The following is a 26,385-nucleotide window of genomic DNA, read 5'->3' as shown; positions in this document are numbered from 1 at the left end:
TATTTCTATTCTGAGAAAAAAGATGAGCATCAATGCTTTTAAACATAAAAACACACCAAAGCGTGCACAATGTCCATTGAATTAAAAAGCATGAAATCATGGTGCAGAACTTGTTTTAATTATTTAAATTAAGTTACAACTAGCCGGCACGGTGAACAGCTTGTTAGCACATCTGCCTCACAGTTCTGGGGACCGGGGTTAAAATCCTGGCCCCGCCTGTGTGGAGTTTGCATGTTCTCCCTGTGCCTGCGTGGGTTTTCTCCGGGCACTCTGGTTTCCTCCCACATCCCAAAAACATGCGTGGTAGGTTGATTGAGGACTCTAAATTGCTCGTAGGTGTGAATGTGAGTGCGACTGGTTGTTTGTTTCTATGTGGCCTGCGATGGGCTGGCGACCAGTTCAGGGTGTACCCCGCCTCCCGCCCGAAGATAGCTGGGATAGGCTCCAGCATCCCGCGACCCTAGTGAGAATAAGCAGTAAAGAAAATGGATGGATGGATGGATGGATGTATATATCATACATATACTGTATAGAGAGACAATTTTCTACACATTTGTTTTATATATATATATATATATATATATATATATGATAATGCAGGCATCGATCTAATTAGAAAATGACTTAAGAATTGGAAAATTCCTTTATTACATTATTTTTCAAGATTATTCTCGTGTTTTGAGTTCATACACATGTCATTTGCTGCCTATCACAGGTAGCTGGGTGAGAGGCGGGGTACACCCTGCCACATGCATGTTTTGGGACGTGGATGGAAGCCCGAGTCCCCAGAGAATCCCTACACAACCATGTAGAGAACATGAGAGATTCAGACCCAGAGCCAACCCAGTGGAGGAGTAACTGAACCGTGACAATATTGTCATAAACTATAAATTGAACATGCAAATATGCCCTTGAGGTGCTCGGAGCAGTACAGTGAATGACAGAGCAGTCTCCACTGGTTTGCAATGATGTAATTGTCATAATCTCATATTTGCTCATCCATCCAGCCTATCCCAGTTGACGCTGGGTGAGAGGCGGGGTACACCCTGAACTGGTCGCCAGCCAATTGCAGGGTACATATAAACAAACACCCACTCATGCATTCACATCAATTTACAGTCTTCAGTCAACCTACCATGCATGTTTTTGGAATGTGGGAGGAAACCGGAGTACCCGGAGAAAACCCACGCAGGCACAGGGAGAACATGCAAACTCCACACAGGCTGGGCCGGATTTGAACCCAGGTCCTCAGAACTGTGGGGCAGATGTGAAAACCATTCCACACCTTTCCGTCCTACGTTTGCTCACTTGATGGGGCGGGGGGGGGGGGGATACAGTGTAATATATATTATTATTATATGAATATTATTCTACACGGTGACTTCAACTTCTCCCAAAGTTTTTCTTTGTAAATTGTTCATTTCCTCAAATATCGCTTCAGGTGCGCTCTCTCGCGTTCTCTCGCGTTCTCTCGCGCTCTCTCGCGTTCTCTCGCGCTCTCTCGCGTTCTCTCGCGCTCTCTCGCGCTCTCTCGCGCTCTCTCGCGCTCTCTCGCGCTCTATGGTTGGCGCAACATGCCCCAAGCGGAAGTTGCTGCTATGTCGAACCTCCGATTTGCTCCAGCTAGCTTCCCCGACGAGCTGGCAAACTTTGCGATAATGTCGCCGACGCTGTGATATTTGTTCTCGGCGTTGTTTCACCATGTGGAGCGTGTGCGTATTTGCGTTTGTGGCTCACTTCTGCTTGAGCGGAGCTGTTAATTCGAGAATTACAGCGGGAAAAATCCGTTATGCTAACGCCGAAATTGGTAAGTATTGCTAGCTTTTTTTTTTTTTTAAACTAGTCATTTCATCGTTAATGAAAGTAACTCCGCTAGATAATAAAGTGACCTCATGTTACATATTAAAAAATATCTTCCATAATTATTATTCTACACTACATTACTTAAAAGGCATTAGTTGCTAACAAGACGAGGATCTGGCGCGACAGCTGTCATGTACTTGTTTGTGTCAGCCACCATTCCATGTTGCTGATATTAATAAAAGCTGTACATTGTCTAGTTATTCGCGACTGGTCTCGCCCTATCTTCCAGATGCACTTAATTCCATTCTGGCTGATTTTGAGCTTCTGCCAGTGTCAGACCTCCAGTTGCACTCTGTGAGGAAGAGGGACGTGCACACCCCGTCCCACCTTGAGCGACTGGTCAGCTTCAGAGCTTTACACAGGTGCACAAAGAGCCTTTGACCTCGACCGCCACCATTTTCTCCGTTCAAGATTCATCATGTCATGTTGTTTTACTAAACAACTTAAAGTATGCTTGCTCGATTTCATTTTGTCCGTTAAAGCAGTGTGGGTGATCTTTTTCCACTGAGACCTTTTTAGCCCCTTTTCTGTAAAACCTAACTAGTCTTGTATAAAATACCTGAAGTGATATTTGAGTAAAAGAACAATTAACAGAGAATAACTTTGGTAGAAGTTGAAGTCACTGTGTAGAATAATACTTGTCTTAAATTATCTGACATTTACTGTACTTAAGTATGAAAAGTAATTTTCAGATTTAAATGTACTTAAGTAGTGGAAGTAAAAGTATTTAGAAAAAAAGTGAGTGATTAGTATTTTACGTAATGTTGTTTTGTGTCCATTCCAGACATTTCAAGCTGTACTTGACCACCAACACAGAGCTTTTCACTGACAATTTCCAAGCTGTGTTTGTCGATAAACTCGGAAGGGAGGAGAACTATGACGTTCAGCTTCAGAACTACTTCACGGGGCATGTGGTCGGTGAGTTGACAAATCACCTTCATGTTTAGCTGTAACTGTTGACCACTTTGGATGGTCAAAACATGTATCACATTTCCAGTCCAGTAACACTTTTATTATGTCGTGTCTTTGAGTTGATTGTATTCATACCTATTCGCAAACATCTACAATCTTGACATGAAGGAGTTTTTCTATTTCAACAGAGACATTCGTGCCAAATCTAATGCTTTTTTTTCTTTTGTTTTCAGGTGAAGAGAACTCTCGTGTGCAGGCACACATTGATGGCGATGAGTTTTCAGCTCACATTCTAACTGATGAAGCAGAGTACAATGTCGAGGTAAGGAGACAAGTCAGTCTTTGTTTCCATATAAAATGAATCGTGCATTTATGCATTGTCAATAAATTTGTTCACTTGACTCCGTTGTTGGATGCTACTGGTTTTATCTTCTAAGAGAGGAGAAAGAGGGGTCAGTTTCAGATACACTTTGCAATAAAACCTCAAAGGTTGAACACAATCTGGTTTGTGATGCTTGTTGACCTCCCATTTGTTTGTGTTTGGATATTTTTTCCTCATTGGACAGAGTTTCCCCAATTTTTTTTCAGCCTAAGAGCCTCATTTACTAAAATACGTCATGCATTGCCAAAAATCTTCATATACGGCACAGAAACTAATAGGCTTTAGACGATCAGGATTTTTGGGGCCGATCACTGATCAGCGAGTTTAAAAAAAACGATAACCGATCACCGCTCCAATCACGAGATGGAGCAATTTGTCTATTTAAGTGACTTGTTCAATTGCAGTGTACTGTATACAGGAAGTCCTCGAGTTACGACGTACTCGACCTACGACCTTTCCACTTTATGACGCCCGTGCCTCATCTGCCATTTTGTCCCCAGCTCCATAGTGTTTCTGCTTACCTAGTGCATAGTGCTTGTCTGTGTTTGTGCGCCTGGAGTATCTTTGCCTTTTCTCCCTCCTTTTTTCACACTCTCAGAAGTCATGGTAAGTACAGCATCTTATTTTTTATTTTAATGTATTTTAGTTTCTTTATACGAAGTGTTAACCTTCCCTGCTACGGTCACCTGACCGTGGTCGGGAGACGCATTCTCCAGGGCCGAGGTTGTCCTCCTCGGGGTTAACACACTTCTCTCGTTGCACAGCTGAGCTGGGTGGCGGCAACAATAAAGGCCTGGAAGCACCGATTTGCTGCTTTAATGGCTTTATTGGCACCTCTGCACATTCAACGGTGACGGGTTCTCCGCTAATCGCTACTCTTCCCCGGTCGCAGTCATGACACTTGCTACTGCACACGCTCGCACCTGTGCGCACTCCTTCCTCCTTCACAGTCCCGCCGGACGACGCCTGCGCAGTCCCGTCACACTCACACATCGACGCACACACACTGAGCTTGCTGTCACAATTACGTGGGACAATACCCATAACAGAAGTATTTTGATGTAAATTTTGACTTTAACGGTGAAATCCGACTTACGCAGAAATTCGGGTTACGTCGCCAGCGTAGGAACGGAACTCGTTCGTAAATCGAGGACTTCCTGTACTGAGTATCTTCAAAAGTATTCTCTAGTCAGGTCATGTATTCTCATCAGTCAGGTCAACCCAACATTACAACATATAAAAAGTAATGGGTGCTAACGTACTGTAATTAAATTACTTTATTGTGATTAAATTACTTCACACACACCGAAACTTTAGAGCATGATTCGACAGAACGCTGGCATGTTTATGTACAACTGTTAGTGATAGCACAAGCTTACAAGGCTACATAATGTTTTGTTGCCTGCTTGCGAGTATTAAAAGTACGTGCACATATTTCAAGCAATCCTTAAATGAAAGTCCTCTCCCGAGCACCGGTGACCACCACCACACAGTTTTCCCCATTTTGTTCTTATAATACACGCAGTGCAATCCATTGTGTATCCGGTCGCATTTGAGTTTACAAGATAACGCCCAGTGATCGTAAAAGACGGGATGGGGTGGTATTGGAATACAAGATTTTATTGCAGTAGTCTGACATAGTGCAATCGTGGAAGGCCAAATTTATCTTGTAGTCTGATCCAGGCATCGAGGTGTTGTCTGTGTGGTTTTGAAATATACTGTACTCGATGACGACGCGGCGTAAATGTGTTTTGGGGAGTCATTGATCGGATCGGTGAATTATGACATTAAAGCTGATCAGCATAAAATGCAATTATAGGCCGATTCCGATAAAGCCGATCAGATCGGTTTAAAGTCTAGAAACTAATGATAAAGAATATAGAGGATATCGATCTAAAACAAACATCAATCAAAAAGCCAAAAGAAATTGGGGTGGGTCCGATTGATGATCATTAAATCAACAAAGAAGCTATTTTGGGTCTTGACCCTAAATTTGGCAAACACTGCCATAGGGAATGATGGGAATATAAATAATCTATTACAGGGTCAAACTGTGGCAATTATAAAACCTTTATTAACTGTACAGGTAATTTTTAATTTGCTCACTGAGCTAAGATCTCTCATGATGTCATGCATTTGTGTGACTTAAAGGGTGTATTATTGCTGAAAATTTTGGTCAAATTTGAAATTGTGCCACTAGTTGAGTTTAAATTTCGAGCATCTGTACAGTATACAATACTCACCCTAGTGCAATTTTTAATGTCTCTTAAATATTACCCACCATTCTTTAACTCAACTGTTTAATCCATTTTTGCCAGCCCTTATGGCGTTTTACAGAGAGTGGTGGCGATGACAAGTTGCTGGTGTATCGCTCAGAAGACATCAGGAATCTGAGCCGCCTCGTGTCTCCAAAAGTGTGTGGTTACGTCCATTCCAAGGACCTGCTGCCCGAGTCCACCAGGGCGGGTTGGAACGAGCCAGAAGTGATGGACAAGATAAATGGTGTGTCTCTCCTATTTGTAGCCTGAAACGTATAGAGAAAGTTGTAGTGTTTTAGTGGTTGGAGATCAGAGATGATATAAGCAAAAAAAAAAAAAAAAGAATAGGAGGATCACGGAGGCTCTGACAGTTAGACAAAAAGGTGTGGGTGTGAGATTCTTGGGCTGTCACTTTAATAAAATGCCTTTGTATGCACATACACTATTGTGATTAGAAATGATCATGTCAAACAACCGTACTTCGTCAGAAATATAAAGCATATACAGTATAACGGTTAGCTGTATGCCTGAGGAAAAAAAATACCTCCCACTGGTTGGTTGAAAGTACAGTACTGTACTCCTAGAGGAGGTATTACAAATAAGTTGAGGTTATGCGAGCCAAGGAGAGTTGTCCCTATTTGCTTATTGCTAATTGTGCAAGCCTGCAGACCGCACACCCACATCTCTAGAGCGTCCAAAGCATTCCGTCATAAGTAATATGCTGGCACATAGACATAGGCTCATCTTCACACTGATCCCACAAAATAGGTGAAGCAGAGCCGTAACACAAGATCCGGCATTTATTTGCCTTTCGCACATAAGCCATATGTTCAAGTAATGCTGCTCCTTTTGCTTTGCAGCTTTTCATCACAGAGAAAAGCGCCAAGCCCACGACCACAAAAAGAACACCTGCCCACTGTTGCTAGTTGCAGACCACCGCTTCTTTAAACACATGGGCCGCGGACAAGAGAGTGTCACACTCAATTACCTGGTCAGACGCCTCACCTAAAACCTCTGTTTGCTTAAGACAATGTTTTTTGTGTATGTGTTGTCATATATCTGCATCTTTTTCTTGCTTCAGATTGAATTGATAGATCGAGTCGATGACATTTATCGAAATACAACCTGGGGTGATGACTTAAAAGGCTACGGGGTCCAAATACATCAGGTTTGTGGCATGCACCGAAGCATCCTCACTTTTTGCTTCGTCACTCCAGGAAGCAACTAACAGTGGACTTAAAATGGTCCCCTCGTTGAGACATGCGTTTACGAAAGCTTTTTGTGTACGACTCATTAAGTTTGTTCCACTGGCATTGTGAATGAATGAACACACTGTTTATTGCACTGTGACTAGCCTTTTCTCACTCAAAAGATAAGCATTCATTATTCAGCCACACTGTGTTATTGTTCACCCTCAATATGAAGAACTTTTGACCTACTTTCCGCCAAAGGTATTTTTATGGTTTAAAGTACATTAAATATATTTATTGTTTATTGATTTTATTGTAGGTTAGTTTGTCTGCCTCACAGTTCTGAGGTTTGCAGTTTGAATCAGGGCTACAACCTTTCTGTGAGGAGATTGCATGCTTGTGTGATTTTTCTCCAGATAATCCGGCTTCCTCCCACATTCCAAAAACATGCATGTTAGGTTAATGGAAGCCTCTAAATAGTCGATAGGTGTGAATTTGAGTGTGAATCGTTGTTTGTCTGCATGTGCTCTGCGATTGGCTGGTGACCAGTCCAGGGTCTATCCCACCTCTTGCCCAAAGTCACCTGGGATAGGCTCCAGCTCACCCATAACCCTAAGGACAAGCGCTATAGAAAATAGATGGCTGGACTTAACTGTCCTGCTGCTGTATTTTTCACAAATATTTTGTCTTTTTATATATCCATCATCACTGGTTCAATTGTCCAAAAAAAAATAAAAAATTGAACCGGCATTAACCGGCAGATAACTAGCAACCCTTTATTGCTCAGTGACTGTTTTTCTCAATGTCTTCATGTCTCCAAAGTATTCTCTGTCAATTGACTGTTGTCTGTTGTCGTACTAGAGGGGCTGCAACTACCAGAGACAAATTCCTTGTGTGTTTTTTGGAAATACTTGGCAAATAAAGATGATTCTGATTCTCAGATGATCATCCACAAGGATCCCACTAAACCTCCTCCTGGTCGTGCTGGCACCGGCTGGGTCCACTACAACATGGAAAACAGTCCTGTGCGAGGGAAAATGGTTTGGGATGTCAAGAAGCTTCTGGAGGTAGGTGGGGTAAAAGCACTCATGTAATATGAGAAGAGTGCATAAAATAATGGTGACGTAACTCTTAAATTGTCTCCAGCAATTCAGCTCAGACATAGCTGACAACGCATCCACTGTATGTCTGGCCCACCTGTTCACCTACCAGGATTTTGACGAGGGCACCCTGGGCCTCGCCTATGTTGCCCCCTCCAAACCTCAGGCCCTGGGTGGCCTCTGCCCCAAACGTAAGGACACTGGCCTTGTTTTGAGAAGCCTGACATAAATATAGTTTGTTGCATTTTACAGTTTTTTTTTTTCCTTGTCTCATTTGCCTGTATCCTGTGTTGGTATTTAACATGAAGGGTGTATAGATGCTATGTGTAAGGAGGACAAACACTGAACTATTGTTTGCTTTTACAGCATATTATCCATCTTTGTCTGCCAAGAAGCCCAGTTACCTCAACACCGGCTTGACCAGCACCAAGAATTATGGAAAAACAATCCTGACAAAGGTCAAGTTGACCTATAATAAAATATACGTATGAATACAATATTTCAGGATGGGTTAGATGTCAGAAATGTAGAGCTCGGACCATGTTGCGCAAAACGTAAAAAACATGGTTTTGTTTGTGCACAATTACATCCCCTCTTTCATTTATTTAGCAAATAACTCAGAGAAGAACTTGTATTTCCATAAAATGTCCATATCGTTGATATAGCATTATTAAGATGTGAGATTACTGCCTCTCTGTGAAGCTTTTGTGTGTTGATTTGCCTAACTTTTTCAATAGGAAGTAGGAACTCTAGTTTACCACTGGAAGTCAGAAATTTTGACTGCCACCCATAATTCCTGTATTGAATTGAAACAAGGCAGTAACAATATGCCTTAACTTGGTGAATATGTCAGTGTTTGCATAGAGATTCATTATGAGGACACAAGTATATAATATTCATGTTACTGTATGTATTGTTACTTTGACAGTCTTGAGCTTTATCTTACACTTACATTATCTTATTCATTTTCCATAAACTCAAGGTTATGCTTGTTGTCTTTATCAGGAGGCAGATTTGGTGACCACTCATGAGCTGGGCCATAACTTTGGAGCCGAGCACGATCCGGACAACATTCCATACTGTGCTCCTAGTGACGACCACGGGGGAAAGTTTGTCATGTATCCAATTGCTGTGAGCGGAGATCATGTCAACAACAAGGTACGCACCTCAGGCTGCTGCTTCTTTTCTTAATGTGTTGCTACAACAAACTTTGTGACTAGTATGGTTAAGCCAGTGTAAGATGTTCTTACTGCTGTGATTCTTCAGCCTCAAGTGTCATTAGACCATAGTGGAAAGTGCACTCTACAGCCGAAATAGGGTAACAGAGAACCTATAGAAACGGTTGTTTTCCAAATGTACCCAAAAAAAAAAAAAGCATTTTTCTGTCATAATTTTACCATAAAAATGTTAGGTGAAAAGGTGATATAGTTGTGTTCAGAATAATATCGGTGTCAGGAAAGCTCAAAATCCGTAAATTATATATGAAAGAAAAGAAATATACAATACTGCATTTTACTTTAAAGAAAGTGTGTGTGTGTGTGTGGGGGGGGGGGGGGGGGGGATATTGGGCTATTAAAAAAATACCAGCGTTCACATTTTTTAAAGACAAACATTTACTGGATAAACTGACTGAACAATGCAGTTTTTTTTTTGTCAATCAGTGAACTAATATTTTAATTGTACAACCACTTCAATATATGGCACCAATGCCCAACATTTCTGTCACTTTAAAAGAAGCAAGTCTTGCAACTTCTTCTACAGACCTTTTGGAGTCTTTCATAGAATGCTGTAGTTCACGGGCTTGTTAAATCAAATGTAAATGCAAAAACATTCTGTTGTATGTCATGTAATTAGGTTGTTCTTACATCTTTGTGCATCCTTCTTTGTTGTAGCCATCGGCACAGATTGCTGATGTAGGCGATTTATCAGTTTGCCAGAAGGCTCATATGATTTGCATAAACTGAAGTCGTTAAAGCTTGGATGACGCCCGAACAGACTGGCAAAACTTGAGGAATTAGAATTGAGTCCAGCTTTCGATGCCACTGAAGGTGTTGAGTCGATGATGCAATGTGTGTTACAAAGCGTGAAAGCCAGTTTCAAAAGAGCCCCTTTCAGTAATGTGTAATAACAACAAACTGGCCTCCACTTTGACTTTAACAGCAATTATTTTCAATATTTTTCTTGTATTGTTTTTGTGAATTTAGAATCAACCAAAACAGTACATATAAAAACCAAGAGCACGTTTGTCCTTATAATTTAAAAAGACTATTTATCTGATTAGATTTATTCTAATCGGACTGCTCGGGCTGCCAAATGCAGTCAGATTTAACGCCTCCAGTTTCTCCTCTTCCAGCGTTTCTCCAACTGCAGCAAGATCTCCATAGGAAAGACGCTGCGTTACAAGGCTCCTGTGTGCTTTAAGGAGAGGAACAGCAAAGTTTGTGGGAACTCGCGAGTGGAAGAAGGGGAGGAGTGTGACCCCGGCTTGCTCCACCTTTATGACGACCCTTGTTGCTCGTCGATCTGCAAGTTCAAATTTGGTTCCCAGTGCAGGTATGAAATCTGACATAAAATGCCAAACAATAATGCAGTTTATGCCTTTTAAACCTGCTCATCACACTCAAATTCCTGATATTTTACAGTGAATTTATGTACTTGTTTTTCACTGCTTGAACACAGACTCTTACTTTTCTTTCGCAGTGACCGTAACAGCCCGTGCTGCACAAACTGCAGGTTTAAGCTGGCAGGCACAAGATGCCAAGAGCCCATCAGTGCGACCTGTAAGGGCATAGCCTCCTGCACAGGTTAGTATGCGCCACCTGCTGGCCACACAGACACAAACATCTGAATTTGACATGAATCCATAATGCATTAGAAAGGATGTTCAATGGTACCTCTAAGGTTGACCAGACTCCCAATGTAATTCACTTTCGTAACAAAGTTTACCCATTGAGATAAGTTAAATTAGGAATTATTAGTGTCACAGCCAAAGCCGAATAATGCAATCACGTCTAAAGAAATATTTAAATGTTATAAATGATCATTCAACTACAAGCAGAAGTTAACTAATATAATATTAAGTAGTTAAGAGACACCAGTCGATCTTTTGTAAGGACTTGGCCTCTAGAACCGGAAGGTCAGGGTTCAAGTCCCGCTGCAGGCAAATGGCAGCTAGATATTGGAGGGAGGCTAATCTGCTTTGTGACTACTGTCGAGGAACTCTTGAGTTTGCCCCTTTTACTGACATCTGTCTGTGTGTGTGAAAATATATAGCAGAGTGAGTTGAATTTTCCCTTGAAGAATAAGTAAAAACAATAAAAAAAATCCTGGCGGCACGGTGGACGACTGGTTCGCACATCTGCCTCACAGTTCTGAGGACTGGGGTTCAAATCCGGCCTTGCCTGTGTGGAGTTTGCATGTTCTTCCTGTGCCCGTGTGGGTTTTCTCCGGGTACTACGGCTTCCTCCCACATCCCAAAAACATGCATGGCAGATTAATTAAAGACTCTAAATTGCCCATAGGTGTGAATGTGAGTGCGAATGGTTTGTTTATATGTGCACCAAAATAAAACAAGTACCAAACATGGCTTAACAGAACAACACTTCTTCTCAGTCACCCACAAAGCAACTGGCTGTCATCTCCAACTATTATGACACTGAAACTTGACAAAAGTTCTTGGACACACCTGAAGTTTGTTCTGCTTTAAATAAGCCTACATCACGGTCACTACTGGAATAGCATCACATATTATAACGGTTTTATGTCCAAAATACAGTATGTACGACTGAGTATTTTCTTGGGAGTTGTGGTCGCACTCCAGATGTTCCAAGCCTTAAGGCGTTTGACGTTCGTGGTAGAAAATCATTTCAGAGTTGTCATACAGCTGTCTTTTACTTCAAGGCAATAGCAGTCGTTGTCCTCCCCCTGAAAACGCCGTCGACGACACAGTTTGCGTGGACAACGGACGGTGCCGCAATGGAGAGTGCAACCCGTTCTGTGAGGCCTTGCAGAACCTTCAGTCCTGTGCCTGCACTGGTATAAAATGCAGCATAAGCAACAAACCTGTTCTGATTCTTTTCTTACCCAGTTTGAGCATGCGTGCTACAATTGAAAGAAATGCCGAGTTATTCCAGTTTCCACTATTCTCAATGCAGCAACTGAGGATTCCTGCAAAGTGTGCTGCCGGAGGCAAGATGGCACCTGCTCGCCCTTCGTCCTGAACAGTGGCATCTTCCTTTTCCTACGTAAAGGGAAACCTTGCACTGTGGGTTTCTGCGATGAGAACGTGAGTGTGGAAACATGCGCTCTAGATGAGACACCTTTCCACTTGATTTTATGGTTGTGGTGGTGTTTCCGCAGGGGAAGTGCATGAAGCAGGTGCAGGATGTAATTGAGCGTCTCTGGGACTTCATTGACAAACTGGACATAAACACGTTTGGTAAGTGCTTCACATCACACAGCCAGATGAAAGCATAAATCCTCTTAATCATATTTAGTGTTAATGTCTCCCCATTAGGAAAATTCCTGGCAGATAACATTGTGGGTTCTGTTGTGGTGTTCTCACTCATCTTCTGGATCCCTCTTAGTATTCTGGTTCACTGCGTGGTAAGAACCTTACTTTTGTTCTACCACAGTTTTTGTTCTAAACTGACCTTGCTTTCATGTTGCTGTTCTACAGGACAAGAGACTCGACCAGCAGTATGAGGAGAACACAATGTCGCTGTACCGCCCTCTGAATGTAAGTGTAGCATTGCTTACACGCTTCCTATGTGCATTTTGAAAGTCCCTTTTAAAGAATAATGTGGTGAGAAATGAAGCATTTTAGTTCAACTGAGACATTTTTCCTTCAGTTCCAGTCATTTTCAACAAGAGCTGTATCAATATTTGTCTAACGGTAAACAAGAAAATGTAACAAAAATAGCAACTGCCCCGATAGATGCTGAAAATATATTGATTGTTTCTGCTATGTAAGAATGGTAAGTGATACAGTATGACATGATGATATCATTATCCATATATGGATTCTGAATTACTGTCATTGTATCAGAAGGTATTACACATATAACGATAACTAGAAAGGCACTTGGTACAGCCTCCGTCAAGGTGTAAAGATGGTGGCCTCCACATCAGCACAAAGGACTTTTGACCAAAAACTGTTTAACATATTTGTATTCACATTCGGGAAGATGCAATAGTGTGTATATATGTAAATAAAATAAGTCAGTCAAGCGCTCTCACCCCCTCCAGTTGGGTGCAAAATTTACAAACATTTAAAAATGAATAAATAAACAAACAAATAAATAAATAATAAACAAAAAGGAAGTGTCCCTTGGTACAACAAAAGGAACATACTGCAGATAAAACAAAAATTCTTATTTTGCTCTGCCCCTTACTCAATCCCAGCACAAAAAAATTATAAAATTGGAAGCTCAACATTTTTCAGTGTTATCAATACACACAAATTATACACACATCCTAAGGCATTAGTAATATGTTACATTTTCTACATAATTCAATACTACATAAATGTACTTAATTAGATTGCATTTGTATGCTTGTTTATGTATTTCTTCCATCCGTTTTCTATAGCGTTTTGTCGTCATTGGGTTTGCGTGTGATCTGGAGTCTATCACAACTGACTTTGGGCGAGAGGCAAGGTTCCCCTCGAATGGTCGCCAGCCAATCACAGGGCACATGTATAGATAAACAACCATTCATGCTCAATTTAAAATCTTCGATTAACCAAATGGCATGTTTTTGGATTGTCGGGAGAGGCTGGAGGTCCTGGATAAAACCCACACAAGCACAGGGATAACATGCAAACTTCACAGGAATGCCACAGCCGTGATTCAAACCCAAACCTCAGAACTATGAGGCATGTGGGCTAACCACTAAATCACACACTGGCTCGTTATTGTATTTTTGAATTACAGTATTAATTTTTTTGTAATAATAGCTCATAAAGTTCACAAAGTGAAATGCTCTAAATTCTGACAATGGTTGTCAATCAATCCCAAACACAGAAGACGACTGTGGAACAACCATGGTCTAATGACTTTTGATACAGCTCTTGTATTGGATTTTACAGATGTTCCTTAAACACTTTCTGGTATGATGAAGTAATGTGGAGGATAACGGGAAGGGCTTTTACTTTGCCGTTTGTCCTGAGTCCGGGGCACATTTAGACTTGATGTTCAGAGTTGAAGCTTAACAGTGGGGCTCTCGGTCCCTGTAGGCTGTCAATGACCTTTCTATCACTCTTGGCCTTTTCTTACTGGAACTGCAGCAGACGCTGGAGGTTTGTAGTAGAGCTCCAGCCGGAGGTGAGTGCGTGTGCCATGGCTTGGTGTTGCATTGCCATCAAGTCCATGATGATGATGCATGGTCCATGGGACTAGTTTGGGATACTCCCGCACTCCTTTACTCCTTGATGTAATCGCTGATCGTCCACAAAGTCGCTGTTAAGCGTAGCTGCAAGGACATCCCACACGCCATTCGATCAGAAATTACCTCAAGAACGCAAGATTGCATCTTGGGAGTACTCAAAGAGAGACTTGTCGTCATCTGTAAAATAAGATGCAGTGTGTGTCCACATTTTCAGTTTCCATCTGCTGTTAGCAGAGCAGGGTGATTTTATTTTTTAATTCACTTCCTGTCTTTACACCCTTTTTTTTAGTTGCTATTTGCACAGTGTTCACTATTGTTGTTTGGGTGAAAAACATGGGAGCATTCCTCCATAGACCTTCCTCACAGCACACCTTTGCCTCTTTTAGACAGCAAAATTCCTGCATCACAGCCGTAACAGTGGACATTTATCTGCCTTTGTCTTTTGAACACAGGACGCCCTCTGGGTTGAAAAAAATATTCAAAAACATGCATGGTAGGTTAATTGACAAGTCTAAATTGCCCGTAGGTGTGAATGTGAGTGCGAATGGTTGTTTGTTTGTATGTGCCCTGCGACTGGCTGTCAACCAGTTCAGGGTGTACCCCGCCTCCTGCCCGATGATAGCTGGGATAGGCTCCAGCACGCCCGCGACCCTAGTGAAGTGGCTCAGAAAATGGATGGATGGATGGATGAATTAATTCAAATGTGGTTGGATCGTGGACTGTGAGCTGACTTACAGGCGAGGTACACCATAAACTAGTCACCAGCCATTTGCATGGCACATATAGCTAAACAATCATTCACACCACACTATAGACACATTAGTTTTCAATGAGTCTACCATGTATGTTTTTGGAGTGTGGGAGGAAGGTGGAGTACCCTGAGAATATCTACACAAGCACAGGGAGATCCCAAATCTTCTGACTGTGAGGCAGATGTGCTAAGGATTTATATGTGGCCTTTTACACAGAACCCAGGAAAGTGGAGTACACCCACAACCACATGTGCTTTTACACAGTGACAATACATTTTGCAGTGAAGTAATTAGTTGATGGCATGGTGTGATATATATAATAGCTGTCTGCAACAATTGCGTTCAACACAACAGGGCAGTAGAAGTGAGTGTCATGTGTTAAACGTCACAGCCATTTCCTAGCATTGTGGAATACCCTAACACACACGGGTGACATTCCTCTACTGTTACGGCTCTGATAGTACCTCTAAAGAGGGAAAATTGGCAGGTCCGCTTCAGCCCGCATTCTGTCGTATGTACGGAAAAAGCAGGGAAATGTTGGCTTTTCCCAGTCTTGTAAAAGGGGCGACAGTGTTGCTCTGACATCACATCAGGGGACTACAGATGAAAACTAGCCTTCTGGCTAATTCTGGCTTTTTTTACCATGTGTACTTCATGCGTTTTATGAAATTGCATTGTCCCCTTTCAAATAAACTGATTAACGATTAACATTAGGTCTAATATTTTACTCATTCATACTTGTAAGTAGGACATGAGATGGGGTTTTTACCTGAGATGAATATGACCTTCCTGCCAATCAAATCAAAACGTGGATCAAAAGCCACGTTCCCACCAAGCAATACGGTTTGGTTCAATGTGCCATGGTGCACTTTTGAACCACAAACCCTCATCTGGGTTTCAGAGAAGCAAGCCTATGTGCCCACAATTGCGGCATCTTTATTAAATTAGACGTCTATAAAATAGAATAAACATTGACATGTAGCGTTCTGCAGATTTTCTGGTTGCGAGGCGCCTATATGTTCGCATTACTAACGTCTCATATTTGACCTGATATTTCTTGAATTTGTGGAAGTTTTAATGTTTTAGTTGATTAAATCAATAAAACCTTTTAAGGAATGGTACAATTCCTCTTTCAATTCTCTGAACTCCTGTTTCCATGCCAGTTTTATATTGGAAAAAAATATTGCTCAACCCTTGAGGTCTTAATGTTGCTTCACTTTCCATTGCTGACATTTTATTGTGTTCAAGACCGTAAACTAGTTGAGTGAATCAACAGCGCCTCTGCTGGTTCCAGCCAAGCATTGCACTTTGTTCTGACTCAAGTACCTCAATACACCATTAATCAACAATGAATTCCACATAATTCAATAAATCCATGATACCCATAACTAGTTTATAACTAGTTTTAACTCGTCTCATTAAGATGAACACGCTACATATGCTCATTTACGGCCGTACTTAGTTTTTTTTATTTGATTGTTTAATATTTATGGCCTAGATGTGTTTTTCATACAAAGATTTACTGTGATTAAGAGTTTACATCTGCATTAATGTCAGTTAGTGATCCACTACGTTGGAATGCAACTTGGGTACAAATTCAGGTTACGGCGCCGCCGTCGGAATGGAACTTCCTCGTAAACCGAGAACCCCATCTATGTTTAAAAAAACAGAAAATGCAGTTGAATTTCAAATGATGTATTTGAATTTTCTGTCAACCAGTCTTTCTTGCCCAGGGACATCACACATGTTGAGGTGTGTGGGTGTTTCAATACCCACACTTATGGTGAAAGGGTTCACCAATGCTTTTCCCATTTCTCTACGGTACAACCGCCACACAGTTCGCATACTTTAGCGCAACTTGCTTTTGGCCTGTCATCTAGCGCCACCTTTTTTGTGTTAGTTTTACTACTTAAATAAAATCTAGGAGACCTGCATAGTGTTGTCACGATATGAACATTCTGACTTCCATACTGTACCTACATAAAGTGCCTTGATACCGGTACTCATAAGCTACCACAGCACAAAGAAAAAATATTTATTTATGTTGATACATAATTTTCGGACCAATCATGTGAGCATGAATAATTTCCTGTGGCACGCCAGATGATTTCTTGTGGCACATTAAGGTTGGGAATTACTGCTTTAATCAATCATTAGTCAGTATTCACGTATTTTGGCTATTTAGATCTCCATAGAGTGACTCTCTAACATTGACTTAGTATCCATCCATCCATCGATTTTCTACCGCTTATCTGAGGTCGGGTCGCGGGGGCAGTAACTTTAGCAGGGACGCCCAGATTTCCCTCTCCCCAGCCACTTCATCCAGCTCTTCCGGGGGGATCCCGAGGCGTTCCCAGGCCAGCCGAAAGACGTAGTCTCGCCAGCGTGTCCTGGGTAGTATAAAAGTTTACATTTCATTTTCAAAAAAATACCTTGGTTTTGTCATACAAGTGTCCAGAAAAGGCCCCTCTGACAGTTACTTCTGTTTGACCCAGTTTTGTATCCACTTTGTCCATATTTGGCTAAGACCGCCCCCTTTCCTCTGATTGGTTGCCTCCGTGTAGAAGACCCACTTGTGAGAGCACACGTGTTGGGAGCGGAAAGGGAAGGCGGAGATCTTCGCTAAACCAGAGAAATTCGAATGACCTGGTTTCAGTTGTCTCTGCAGAAAACCGTCTGGAACTCAGGAATGCGTGGACGATTTTAATTCCTTTTTCACATGTTTACTGAGGCACCATAGAGGCAATATTACATCCCAAATACTAGAAAAAGTTGGTTTGGCAAAATACTACACCCTTATTATTATTATGAGACTTGGTTACATAACAATATGCAGAAATCTATCTTATGGTTTTATATGTTTTCCATCAGTATATCCCAGCCAAGAAAATGGTATCCTGATCTGAGGCGAACTGTGGTGCTTGGTGGAAATAGAGCTAAAACATCACACTAATTTGAGTAAAAACGGAATGGATCCCGCCCCAGTCCCCCACAGTCGACATGCGCACGCGTCTCACGCATGTTCGTCTCTCTCCAGCAAGAAATCCTGAGCAGTCTGGAGTCAGCATCCGTGCGCATCGTCAAGCCTCCTCAGCCTCCCTCTTCCTCCTTCGCCGGCCCGACCGTGCACTTATCGCAGCCCCGCCAGGCGTCGGCGGCGGTCAGCGCCGTCTCAAAGCCGACCCCCGGGCCGAGCTATGTGGCCACGCCGGACAGCGTCGGCAGCGGCGGGGGGCTGCGGATGGCCACCATCCAGGAGGACAACAGCAGCGACTCTCACCCGGTAGAGGAGGCGGGCCGGGGCGACGACTTCCCAACCGCAGGAGTCTGCTCGTCGGCTACGAGATCCTCCTACGAGGATCTGAGCGATCAGAGCCCGTCGGCCTGGGAGAGGCGGCGTCTCAAGAGGCAGAAGTGCTTTGACACCAAAGAGACAGAGTGCTGAGTCCAGACATTGTCTAACATTCATGTGGACGCTTCTTCTATGGAAAACCATTTGAGCATTTAGTTCCTATCAAGCTTAAGGTCCATGTACTAGTGCGCTCTTTGTCCTAACTAGTAGGACAGCTACATGTTACTCAAAACTGCACTAGTAAAGTGAACCCCTGCTAGTGAGAAGGCATAAGGACCGAGCCCTCCTATGAACAGCGAAAAGCTATGACTAATTGTTTCCTTGGCACCATGATCCCACCAGATGGTGATTAAGCACAAAAAACAGTGAATAGGCGAATCTTTCAGCAAATAACAGAGGAGACCGTCCAACATATAAGTGAATGCTAAACCAGAAATACGAGGGGGATCACTGTATTACTAGTGAAGCGCTGGATGTTAACGAGTAGAATTTTGTCACTAGCAGCATGCAGTTGTCAACTAGTGAAGAGTTTTGTCTGTATATCGAAGTTGTCTTCCTAGTCAGGACAAAGTATTAGTACATGGACCTAAAGCTGGATATTGAATAAATGCACAAACAGCTTGCCATAAAGCCCTACGAGCATTTATTTTGCAATGCACTAGTTTTCCTTCGTAATTCCGCACAGTCGCTTGAGTATATATTCTCTTACCTACTATTCCGCTGAATTGTCTTACGAATGATGACAAAGAGTACTAGTACATGGACCTTCAACTGGATATCAAGGATTTAAAATAAATGTTCAAATGACGTTCCATACTATTCTTAAGCTGAACCACTGCGTAATGAAGTGTCATTTCCTCTTTCATTGTACCTCAGACACATTTTACAGTATTTGCTAGCTAAAGTCGCCAGGCTGCACTTTGAAACCATGTCCGCTGCATATTCATGTACATAACCACTGGATGATCGTCTTACTGTAATCCCCTGCTATTCGTGGGGGACAGGGACAGGCCTGCTGCGAATAGTGAAAAAACGCACACAAATATTCAGAGAATGTCAAGTAGGTGAGGTTTTTTTTAGGGAATAATGGAAAACTGTTTGTGAATAGTTAATGGTGAATATGCAGGGGATTACTGTATATTTGTGTCCTGATTGGCTCCTGTTGAAATATGCCTGCCTCTTGTCACCCTAACTGCAAAACACTGTTGTGCCTTTCCTGGACTGTTATTCCACCTCATCCAGAGTTGAGGCAGAAAAATGTAAGTCCTGTTGCGAATCTGTGAGGTGCTGAAGTTGTGTTACCGTTATATTTGTGTGCTCGTGTCAAATTGTAGTCACGATGTCCCGCCAGTGTTGCCTGCTATTTAAGTTTAGGCCGAAAGAGCAATATGGCTGACATGAACTGAATGGATGTGAAACTGTTACTCAGTGAAATGCTTTTATTCTTGTCCACTGCTTGCATTACTTGCATCCCAATAAATGCTTTTATTGTCAGCCTACAGTATCCAGAAAATATGACGACGTTCACGGTCTTCCTAATGAGAGTCCTCATGATGTCTTGTCAATCTTCACTGGTCGCACAGCAGGCTGCTCTCTGGGATCCCGGCGTCCACGTCCGCCCAGTAGGGCAGGATGAAGGGCAGACGTGCCACTCTGCTCTCCAGCAGCTCCCAAAGGTGCCGCAACACAAACTGGTTGCCTTTCTCAGACAGGTGGAGGCCGTCCGACAGGTAGACTGTGAAGTCCTGTGGCGATGAGGACCAAAATATGTCATTTGGATGCATTCATTTATTCGGACTTTGGCTTAAAATGTATGATAATGAAAAACGAAGCAGATGCTTTCCTCCTAAAAAATATATTTAATATTATTGAAAGCCACAGCAATATAATGCAGTTTAAACATAAACCCTTAAATTTTGTCAAATAAAAAAAAAATACTAAAATCATAATTAAAATATATTGCACATAAGTGAAATAAAAACTACCTTAAATGTCTGCAAACAAAAATAGGATTAAATGCAACCGCTTGCACTAGATTAATTAAAAATCTATAGCCAATGTAACATGAGGCACAGTTTAAACATTTAATTCAGTGATTCACTGAGATTCTGCCCTTAATCAGGCGTGTCAAACATATGGCACGTGTAACAGAACGGCCCGTCAGGGTCTCGCGGGGATACAACACATTAACTGCAATAGTTCAATCAAATTAATTGGTGGTGTTAATTTTTTTCCGCTGGAGGGTGCACTGACAACCACTCAAATGACTACTTCAATTAAATGAATATCCGAAATTGGCTATTACTCAGGATTTGGTGCCTGATATTGATGCACTTAAGAAAGCTAAAAGATGCCAAGTTTAAGGTACAAAGTAAGTCTACATATAAAATGCTGTGCCACCTTTGCACTGCAAAGAATACAGTTCTGCAGACGCTGAAAACTAAGTATCTCCAAATGTTTTTTTTTTTAATCCAAAATACAAACGTTTTTTGCTTGCGTTTTCAACTTTATAAAGTATTTTTTAAATTATTTGAAGATGCAGACGCTATTTCTTCGACAGCTATGTACACACTGACTGAATTATTTTATATATATATATATATATATATGTATATTTATTTATAAGGATCATGTTCAAAAGTAGTACTTGGGCCAAAATGTCATCACTTTTAATTTGAATGAATTTAAGACATTTTTAGCCTCATATATTTGTTAAATTGTTATATTAAATAGGTTTTGTGATATACAGTATCATGAACAACTGGAGGGTGCCCGGCAGGATACATTGTGGCTGTCTACAACCATGTATTTCTGGTTTTAGAGTTATTATTTCCATGAAATATACAAATAATACGAAAGAACGAAACCTGTCCGTCTTTCTGCATAAGTGTCCACAAGTCCAAAACGTCAGCGTCACACTGAGCAGCCGCCTGGACGCACGCCTGAGCGTACTGGCCCGCCACGGAGTTGAGACGATTGAGAGGACAACCTGGGACGCAAAAGACACTCAGTGAGCTTCGCTGGACACACAAATGTAGATGTGAAGTTACCTTTCAGGGTGCACGCTTTCTCCCAGGCTGCCTCATGGACAGGGGGAGGAGTGATGAAGATGACCTTGCCCGCCGGGACCCCCGCCGTGGTCAGGTAGCTGCTCATCGCCTTCAGGTTCTCGGAATACTCCTGCAGAGGAACGTGCTGCTGAGGGTTCTTATCTGCATGGAGATAGGAAACATTTCAATGTGCGAGTCCCACAATGCAACATCCAGTAGAGAAGGTCCAATTTTAAAGTGTTGACAGTAGCTTGAGAATAAATCTATTAATCTCTTGAATACTCAACTGTCTGAGAAGTGTTGTACAACTCCGCCTCTTCAATCACTCTGCGGGAGCTGTGGCGCATTGTATAGACTCAAGATTGAAAGTCTTGATTTTTTATTTTTTTTTAAAGAGATTTATGAGTGAAAATAGTGAGGTTCGATACATTTAAGTGAGCCTGTTTTGTTAAAAATGGACAGCTGTAAAGCTTCCGTACAGAAGAAAGCACCAGCTACAAATGTAAGTTGCATACAGATTGACTTTTTGTCTATTCCATTGCTTTGTCAGCTCGTCATCTTATTTATTGCACCACTTGTGACTCTAAAACCTTTTAAAACGTTTGGAGGGGGTCGGTCTGATGTACATGGCTGGCGGCGTGTTCTACCATTATAATCAATGACAGTGTAATTAACAATTTTTTGTGAATCAAATTAGTGATTGAACATGATTTAGGGGTGTTGGTGTGCAACAGCATATGATGGCGGCATAAAGTATAATACATGTATGATGTGGTGATGATTGGTAACTCAAGCAAGATGGTGTTTGTTTTAATTTCCTGAAAAGAAGCGATTTTGGAGATGAGGATTCTGCCCAACAGAGGCGAAATGGAATTGAAAAATAGCGGTGGCACAGTAGGTGACTGGTTAGCACATCTGCCTCACAGTTCTGAGGACTAGGGTTCAAATCCCAGCCCCGCCTGTGTGGAGTTTGCATGTTCTCCCCGTGCCTGCGTGGGTTTTCTCCGGGCACTCCGGTTTCCTCCCACATCCCAAAAACATGCATGGTAGGTTGATTGAAGACTCTAAATTGCCCATAGGTGTGAATGTGTGCGCGAATGGTTGTTTGTTTATATGTGCCCTGCGATGGGGTGGCGACCAGTTCAGGGTGTACCCCGCCTCTCGCCCGAAGATAGCTGGGATAGGCTCCAGCACGCCCGCGACCCTTGTGAGGATAAAGCGGTACGGAAAATGGATGGATGGATGGAAAAATGGCTGAATAAATGAAACATTTATTCTAATAATAAAATGATATATTCTTGTTTATTTGAATCATATTATTGATATATGTAAAATTATTTTACAAATATTCTAAATTACTTAATTTACAATAAATCAATCAACAGATAAATTAATGAATATATATTTATCCAATTTTAGGGAAAATTGGCTGAATTCATGTAATTTTTTTAAACATTATAATGAATGCTAATTTTGATATTCATAATTTGAATGTATTGACCAATTAATAAAATACAAATGTTAAATGCATGTGTAAAATATTTTATCATCCATCCATTTTCTGAGGCGCTTCTCCTCACTAGGGTCTGGAGGCTATCCTAGCTATCATAGGGCAGGAGGCAGGGTACACTGGTTGCCAGCCAATCGCAGGGCAATATTTTATCACATTCCTTAAATTATATCAACAACATATTTTTAGTTTAAGGGAAAATGACTAAATGAATGCAACAAATGTAACTGGACTCTTTAATGTACACGTTCGGTGGGCCGGATGAAAGAACGGACCGGGCCACACGGGCCATATTTTTCCTGGCGTCCCACATTCTATCACTAATCTATGCAGAGGTAAAGATTGAGTAATTATTCATGACTATTAATGTAGTTTGTATGAAAAACACTTCAAGGCCCAAAACAATCCAATTCAAACAATATGTGCGGGCGTAAGTGAGAGTGCCTCCGAGTCGTAAAGCGAGGACCCCGCTGATGAAATTGCATACCTCGCAGAGCGCAGTCGTTGGCTCCAAAGAAGACAGTAACTGCTGCAATGTTTGCCGACTCGTCATTATTCACTATCCTTGGAAGAACCATCTTCCCCCATCTGGAGTTGTAGCCCGACAAGCCTCTGTTGACCACGTCACACTTCCTGATATATATAGTATATAAAAAAAAATACATTCAAAAAAACATTCACAGCGATTCGTCTCCTCAATAATACCGAAACGGCGACGGCGACACTGACCTTGCTAATTTATCGGCGATGACTGAACCCCATCCGTTGTTTTGAAAGGACGACTGAAACAAACCACAAAGTCAGCTGGCCGCGAACAAACGAAAAGAACACAAGTTAAATTCGCGGAGTCAACTGTGACGTGGCAGCCAACCTGAGTGATGGAATCCCCGAATAGAATCACTTTCGGCCAGATTAAAGTTCGACATTTGGACATGGCTGCTTGTTGTCATGCCATTCATGCGCAAGTCAGTGCCAGGACAGCGCATGCGCAAATCTCCATTTTCCACTTCCTCATTGGCCTCCCGATTGGGCCAAACAATGAAAATGAATTTTAGTGCAGTGCATGGCTACAATTTCGCACAATGTACAACACAATCTACAAACAAAGCACAATAAATGTAAAATAGGGTAGGGAGTTATATACATAGATTATTCCTCTCGTGGATGAAATTAAATCATTGAATTAAATATACAATTATTTTCTTCTGTTTTGTGTAGATAAAAAAGTCACCTTTCCTCCGAAGTGTCTTTAAAATCGATATCGTTACACAAAGTTGTGTGCATGGCCAAAACTGAAAGTTCATACTAGTACCGCTGGTGGTACGCGGGCGCCCTCTGATGGTACATGAAAGAATTCCTTTGATTAAATGTTCAAATTGTGACGAATATGCCGCAAACATTTTTTTAAATCCAATACAGTAAATTTGTCAAGTCCAGTTCAGTTGTATTTAACTTTTAAGTTCAATACAGTTGCATTCAATCGTTAAAAACAGTTGTTTTGAAACCTTTATTTCGGTATTTTATTTAACTTTTACGTGCAATACATGAAGTCACTTTTTTTTTTTAATTAGCTCATCTAAGATCAGTGTTAATGCTTAAACGGTGCATATTGACACAATTGCTAATAATAATATTATATCCACTTTTTAGGAATAAAAACTCTGCCTCGCTTGTGATGAAGACTTAGGCCTACTATGCTAGTTAATTTTTAACGTTAGAGCTAAGTATTTTTGAACGTGCTACTTGGTGTAAAAAGTTGAAGAAACATAGCTGTGTCCATAAAACCACTTTTCACAAATAAAATGTATTCTTTCGTGTTTCATTCTATTCATTAGCTTTTGTAACACATTTATTAAATTGTAAAGAGACTTTATGGACACCGTCTACTATTAAAGACAGGGGGGAAATGTTCAGAATTGTGCCTTTTTTTTATCTTCACTTTGCCATCCGCGGCAACAGGGGGCGCTGCTAAAAAAAAAAAGAAAGAAAAAGACATCTACTTCCGTGTTTCGACTCCGCAAACATGGCGGAGGTCGTACTCCGTTTGGGTAGAAGCACTTTCAACGTTTCGCCGAAAATTTGTGCTAATTCCTCACTCAAAGCTCATGGGAAGCACAGAAGAAGCGCACTGCATTCATCGACGTTGTCCAACGGAGTTTTATTCGTTGATTTGAACTTTGACCGAGTGTGTGGAGACGTAACAGTTGAGCTTTCACACGATGATAAAAGTGGAAGTCACGGACCCGGTTGTGGACGGCGCGGCCACGGCGACTCTTTGGCGATTTTCTTCCCCCAAAGCAGTGCTCGTCCGGACTCCTGTTGGGGCCATTTAACATTCACCAGGACTTACGGAAATGACGCCCGAGAGGAGCCTCTTCACAGAAGCAAAACGGGCTACTATGACATCCTCGGCGTGTGTCCCACGGCCACCCATGCTCAGATCAAAAGCGCCTACTACAAGCAGTGCTTCCTCTACCACCCGGACAGAAACGCCGGCAACGACGAGGCCACCGTTCGCTTCTCGGATATCAGCGAGGCCTACTCGGTGTTGGGCCACAAGGGCTTGCGGAAGAAGTACGACCGCGGCCTCTTGAGCCAGCTCGACCTGACCACCAAGGCCCGGGCCGAACCCAACGCCTCCAAGTCCGCCGGAGGGAGCTCGTCGACGGCGGCGGCGGTGGACCGCCGAGGGAGCATGTTCGACTTCGACAAGTTCTTTCGCTCGCACTACGGCGAGCAACTCCAGAGGGACAGAGACATTCGGCAACGGAAGGAGGAGATGCTGAGGAAACGGAAGGAGTCGCTGGGCGAGAGGAACAAGGAGAGGGCCATGGAGGTGGGCGTCCTCATGATGCTCGTCGCCGCCGTTGCCCTGGTGGCCACCTTGAGAGGAGCATCCAGCTAATGCGGGAAAAGTGCACATTTTCACGGCTACTCCAGGATTTTTGATCAAGTGCAGTTCTTAAAATCTTTGCCTCATTACTGCCACCAAGGTAATGTTGCGTGTGTAGTCTCTGACAAATCCAGCTTTTGTTTTGGGGTTTTAAATGAGTATTCGTCCACAGATGTTCCTACATTAAAAATAATCAAAATGAAATGATCAGAATTGGGGGAAATTTTATTTTATGGCAAAATATAAATACTTTTTTTTTTTTTTTAAACAAATGCTGTGTAGTTTCAGAAGCTGCATAGCATCAAACAGAGTTTAAAGTGGCACTAAGCAGGCCCCCCAAAATGGCAGGTAAATTCAACACACCGCAGAGAAGAGTAATGTTAACAAGTCTACCAAATTTGAATGAATAAAAAAAAAAATTGGATGTGTTTATGCCTTGGTGGAGGTCTTTTTGTTTTTTTATCAACCTAAATTAGAAGAATGGCTGATGCCTGTGTCACTGTTCATTTATCTGCTTCAGGCGAAAGAACCTCACAGTACCACAATTAAGCTCATTTGACTTATAATAAGTCATATCACACTCATATTTATTTAAACTTGCTATTTATAAATACTGTGTTGATCAGTTTTGGTGACAAGTGCAAAGTTCTGGACAAATGTGCCTTAAATTGGGTGAGGCTTTATTGTCCCGATATTGAAGTAATAAAAGAGCTGTGCCTGGAAAAGCACTGTGAAA

At 41.9% G+C, this 26,385-nt stretch overlaps 3 protein-coding genes across 10 annotated transcripts; 2 read left to right on the top strand and 1 right to left on the bottom strand.

The window, feature by feature from the left end:
- Positions 1 to 1,565: 1,565 nt before the first annotated feature.
- On the top strand, positions 1,566 to 19,690 carry adam17a (ADAM metallopeptidase domain 17a). Of its 8 annotated transcripts, none has more exons than XM_061795686.1 (20): positions 1,566 to 1,807; positions 2,093 to 2,225; positions 2,648 to 2,781; positions 3,009 to 3,097; positions 5,476 to 5,659; positions 6,276 to 6,406; positions 6,497 to 6,583; positions 7,547 to 7,672; positions 7,752 to 7,896; positions 8,072 to 8,163; positions 8,711 to 8,863; positions 10,059 to 10,258; positions 10,406 to 10,509; positions 11,606 to 11,740; positions 11,860 to 11,990; positions 12,065 to 12,143; positions 12,222 to 12,310; positions 12,384 to 12,443; positions 13,941 to 14,028; positions 17,716 to 17,890. In XM_061795686.1, the coding sequence occupies exons 1-20, from the start codon at positions 1,702 to 1,704 to the stop codon at positions 17,748 to 17,750; spliced, it is 2,301 nt and encodes a 766-aa protein (XP_061651670.1). In that variant the 5' UTR covers positions 1,566 to 1,701; the 3' UTR covers positions 17,751 to 17,890. The 8 variants fall into 8 exon arrangements, with proteins under 8 accessions (XP_061651670.1, XP_061651668.1, XP_061651666.1 ...); XM_061795684.1 differs by having other exon boundaries at positions 1,567 to 1,807; positions 13,992 to 14,028; positions 17,882 to 19,690; XM_061795682.1 differs by having other exon boundaries at positions 1,567 to 1,807; positions 17,882 to 19,690.
- On the bottom strand, positions 19,618 to 24,785 carry iah1 (isoamyl acetate hydrolyzing esterase 1 (putative)). Its single transcript, XM_061795698.1, has 6 exons — positions 23,628 to 24,785; positions 23,486 to 23,538; positions 23,244 to 23,389; positions 21,247 to 21,408; positions 21,064 to 21,185; positions 19,618 to 19,941 (listed from the first exon to the last, which is right to left on the bottom strand). Exons 1-6 carry the CDS (start codon positions 23,688 to 23,690, stop codon positions 19,765 to 19,767), a joined length of 723 nt encoding a protein of 240 aa, XP_061651682.1. The 5' UTR covers positions 23,691 to 24,785; the 3' UTR covers positions 19,618 to 19,764.
- LOC133488148 (dnaJ homolog subfamily C member 30, mitochondrial-like) lies at positions 24,734 to 26,377 on the top strand. The gene has a single exon (XM_061795697.1). It carries the CDS (start codon positions 24,780 to 24,782, stop codon positions 25,659 to 25,661), a length of 882 nt encoding a protein of 293 aa, XP_061651681.1. The 5' UTR covers positions 24,734 to 24,779; the 3' UTR covers positions 25,662 to 26,377.
- Positions 26,378 to 26,385: the final 8 nt, after the last annotated feature.

Source organism: Phyllopteryx taeniolatus, chromosome 13, assembly GCF_024500385.1.
Source record: "Phyllopteryx taeniolatus isolate TA_2022b chromosome 13, UOR_Ptae_1.2, whole genome shotgun sequence".
Classification (NCBI taxonomy): Eukaryota; Metazoa; Chordata; class Actinopteri; order Syngnathiformes; family Syngnathidae; genus Phyllopteryx; species Phyllopteryx taeniolatus.
This window is presented reverse-complemented; position numbering and strand designations above follow the sequence as displayed.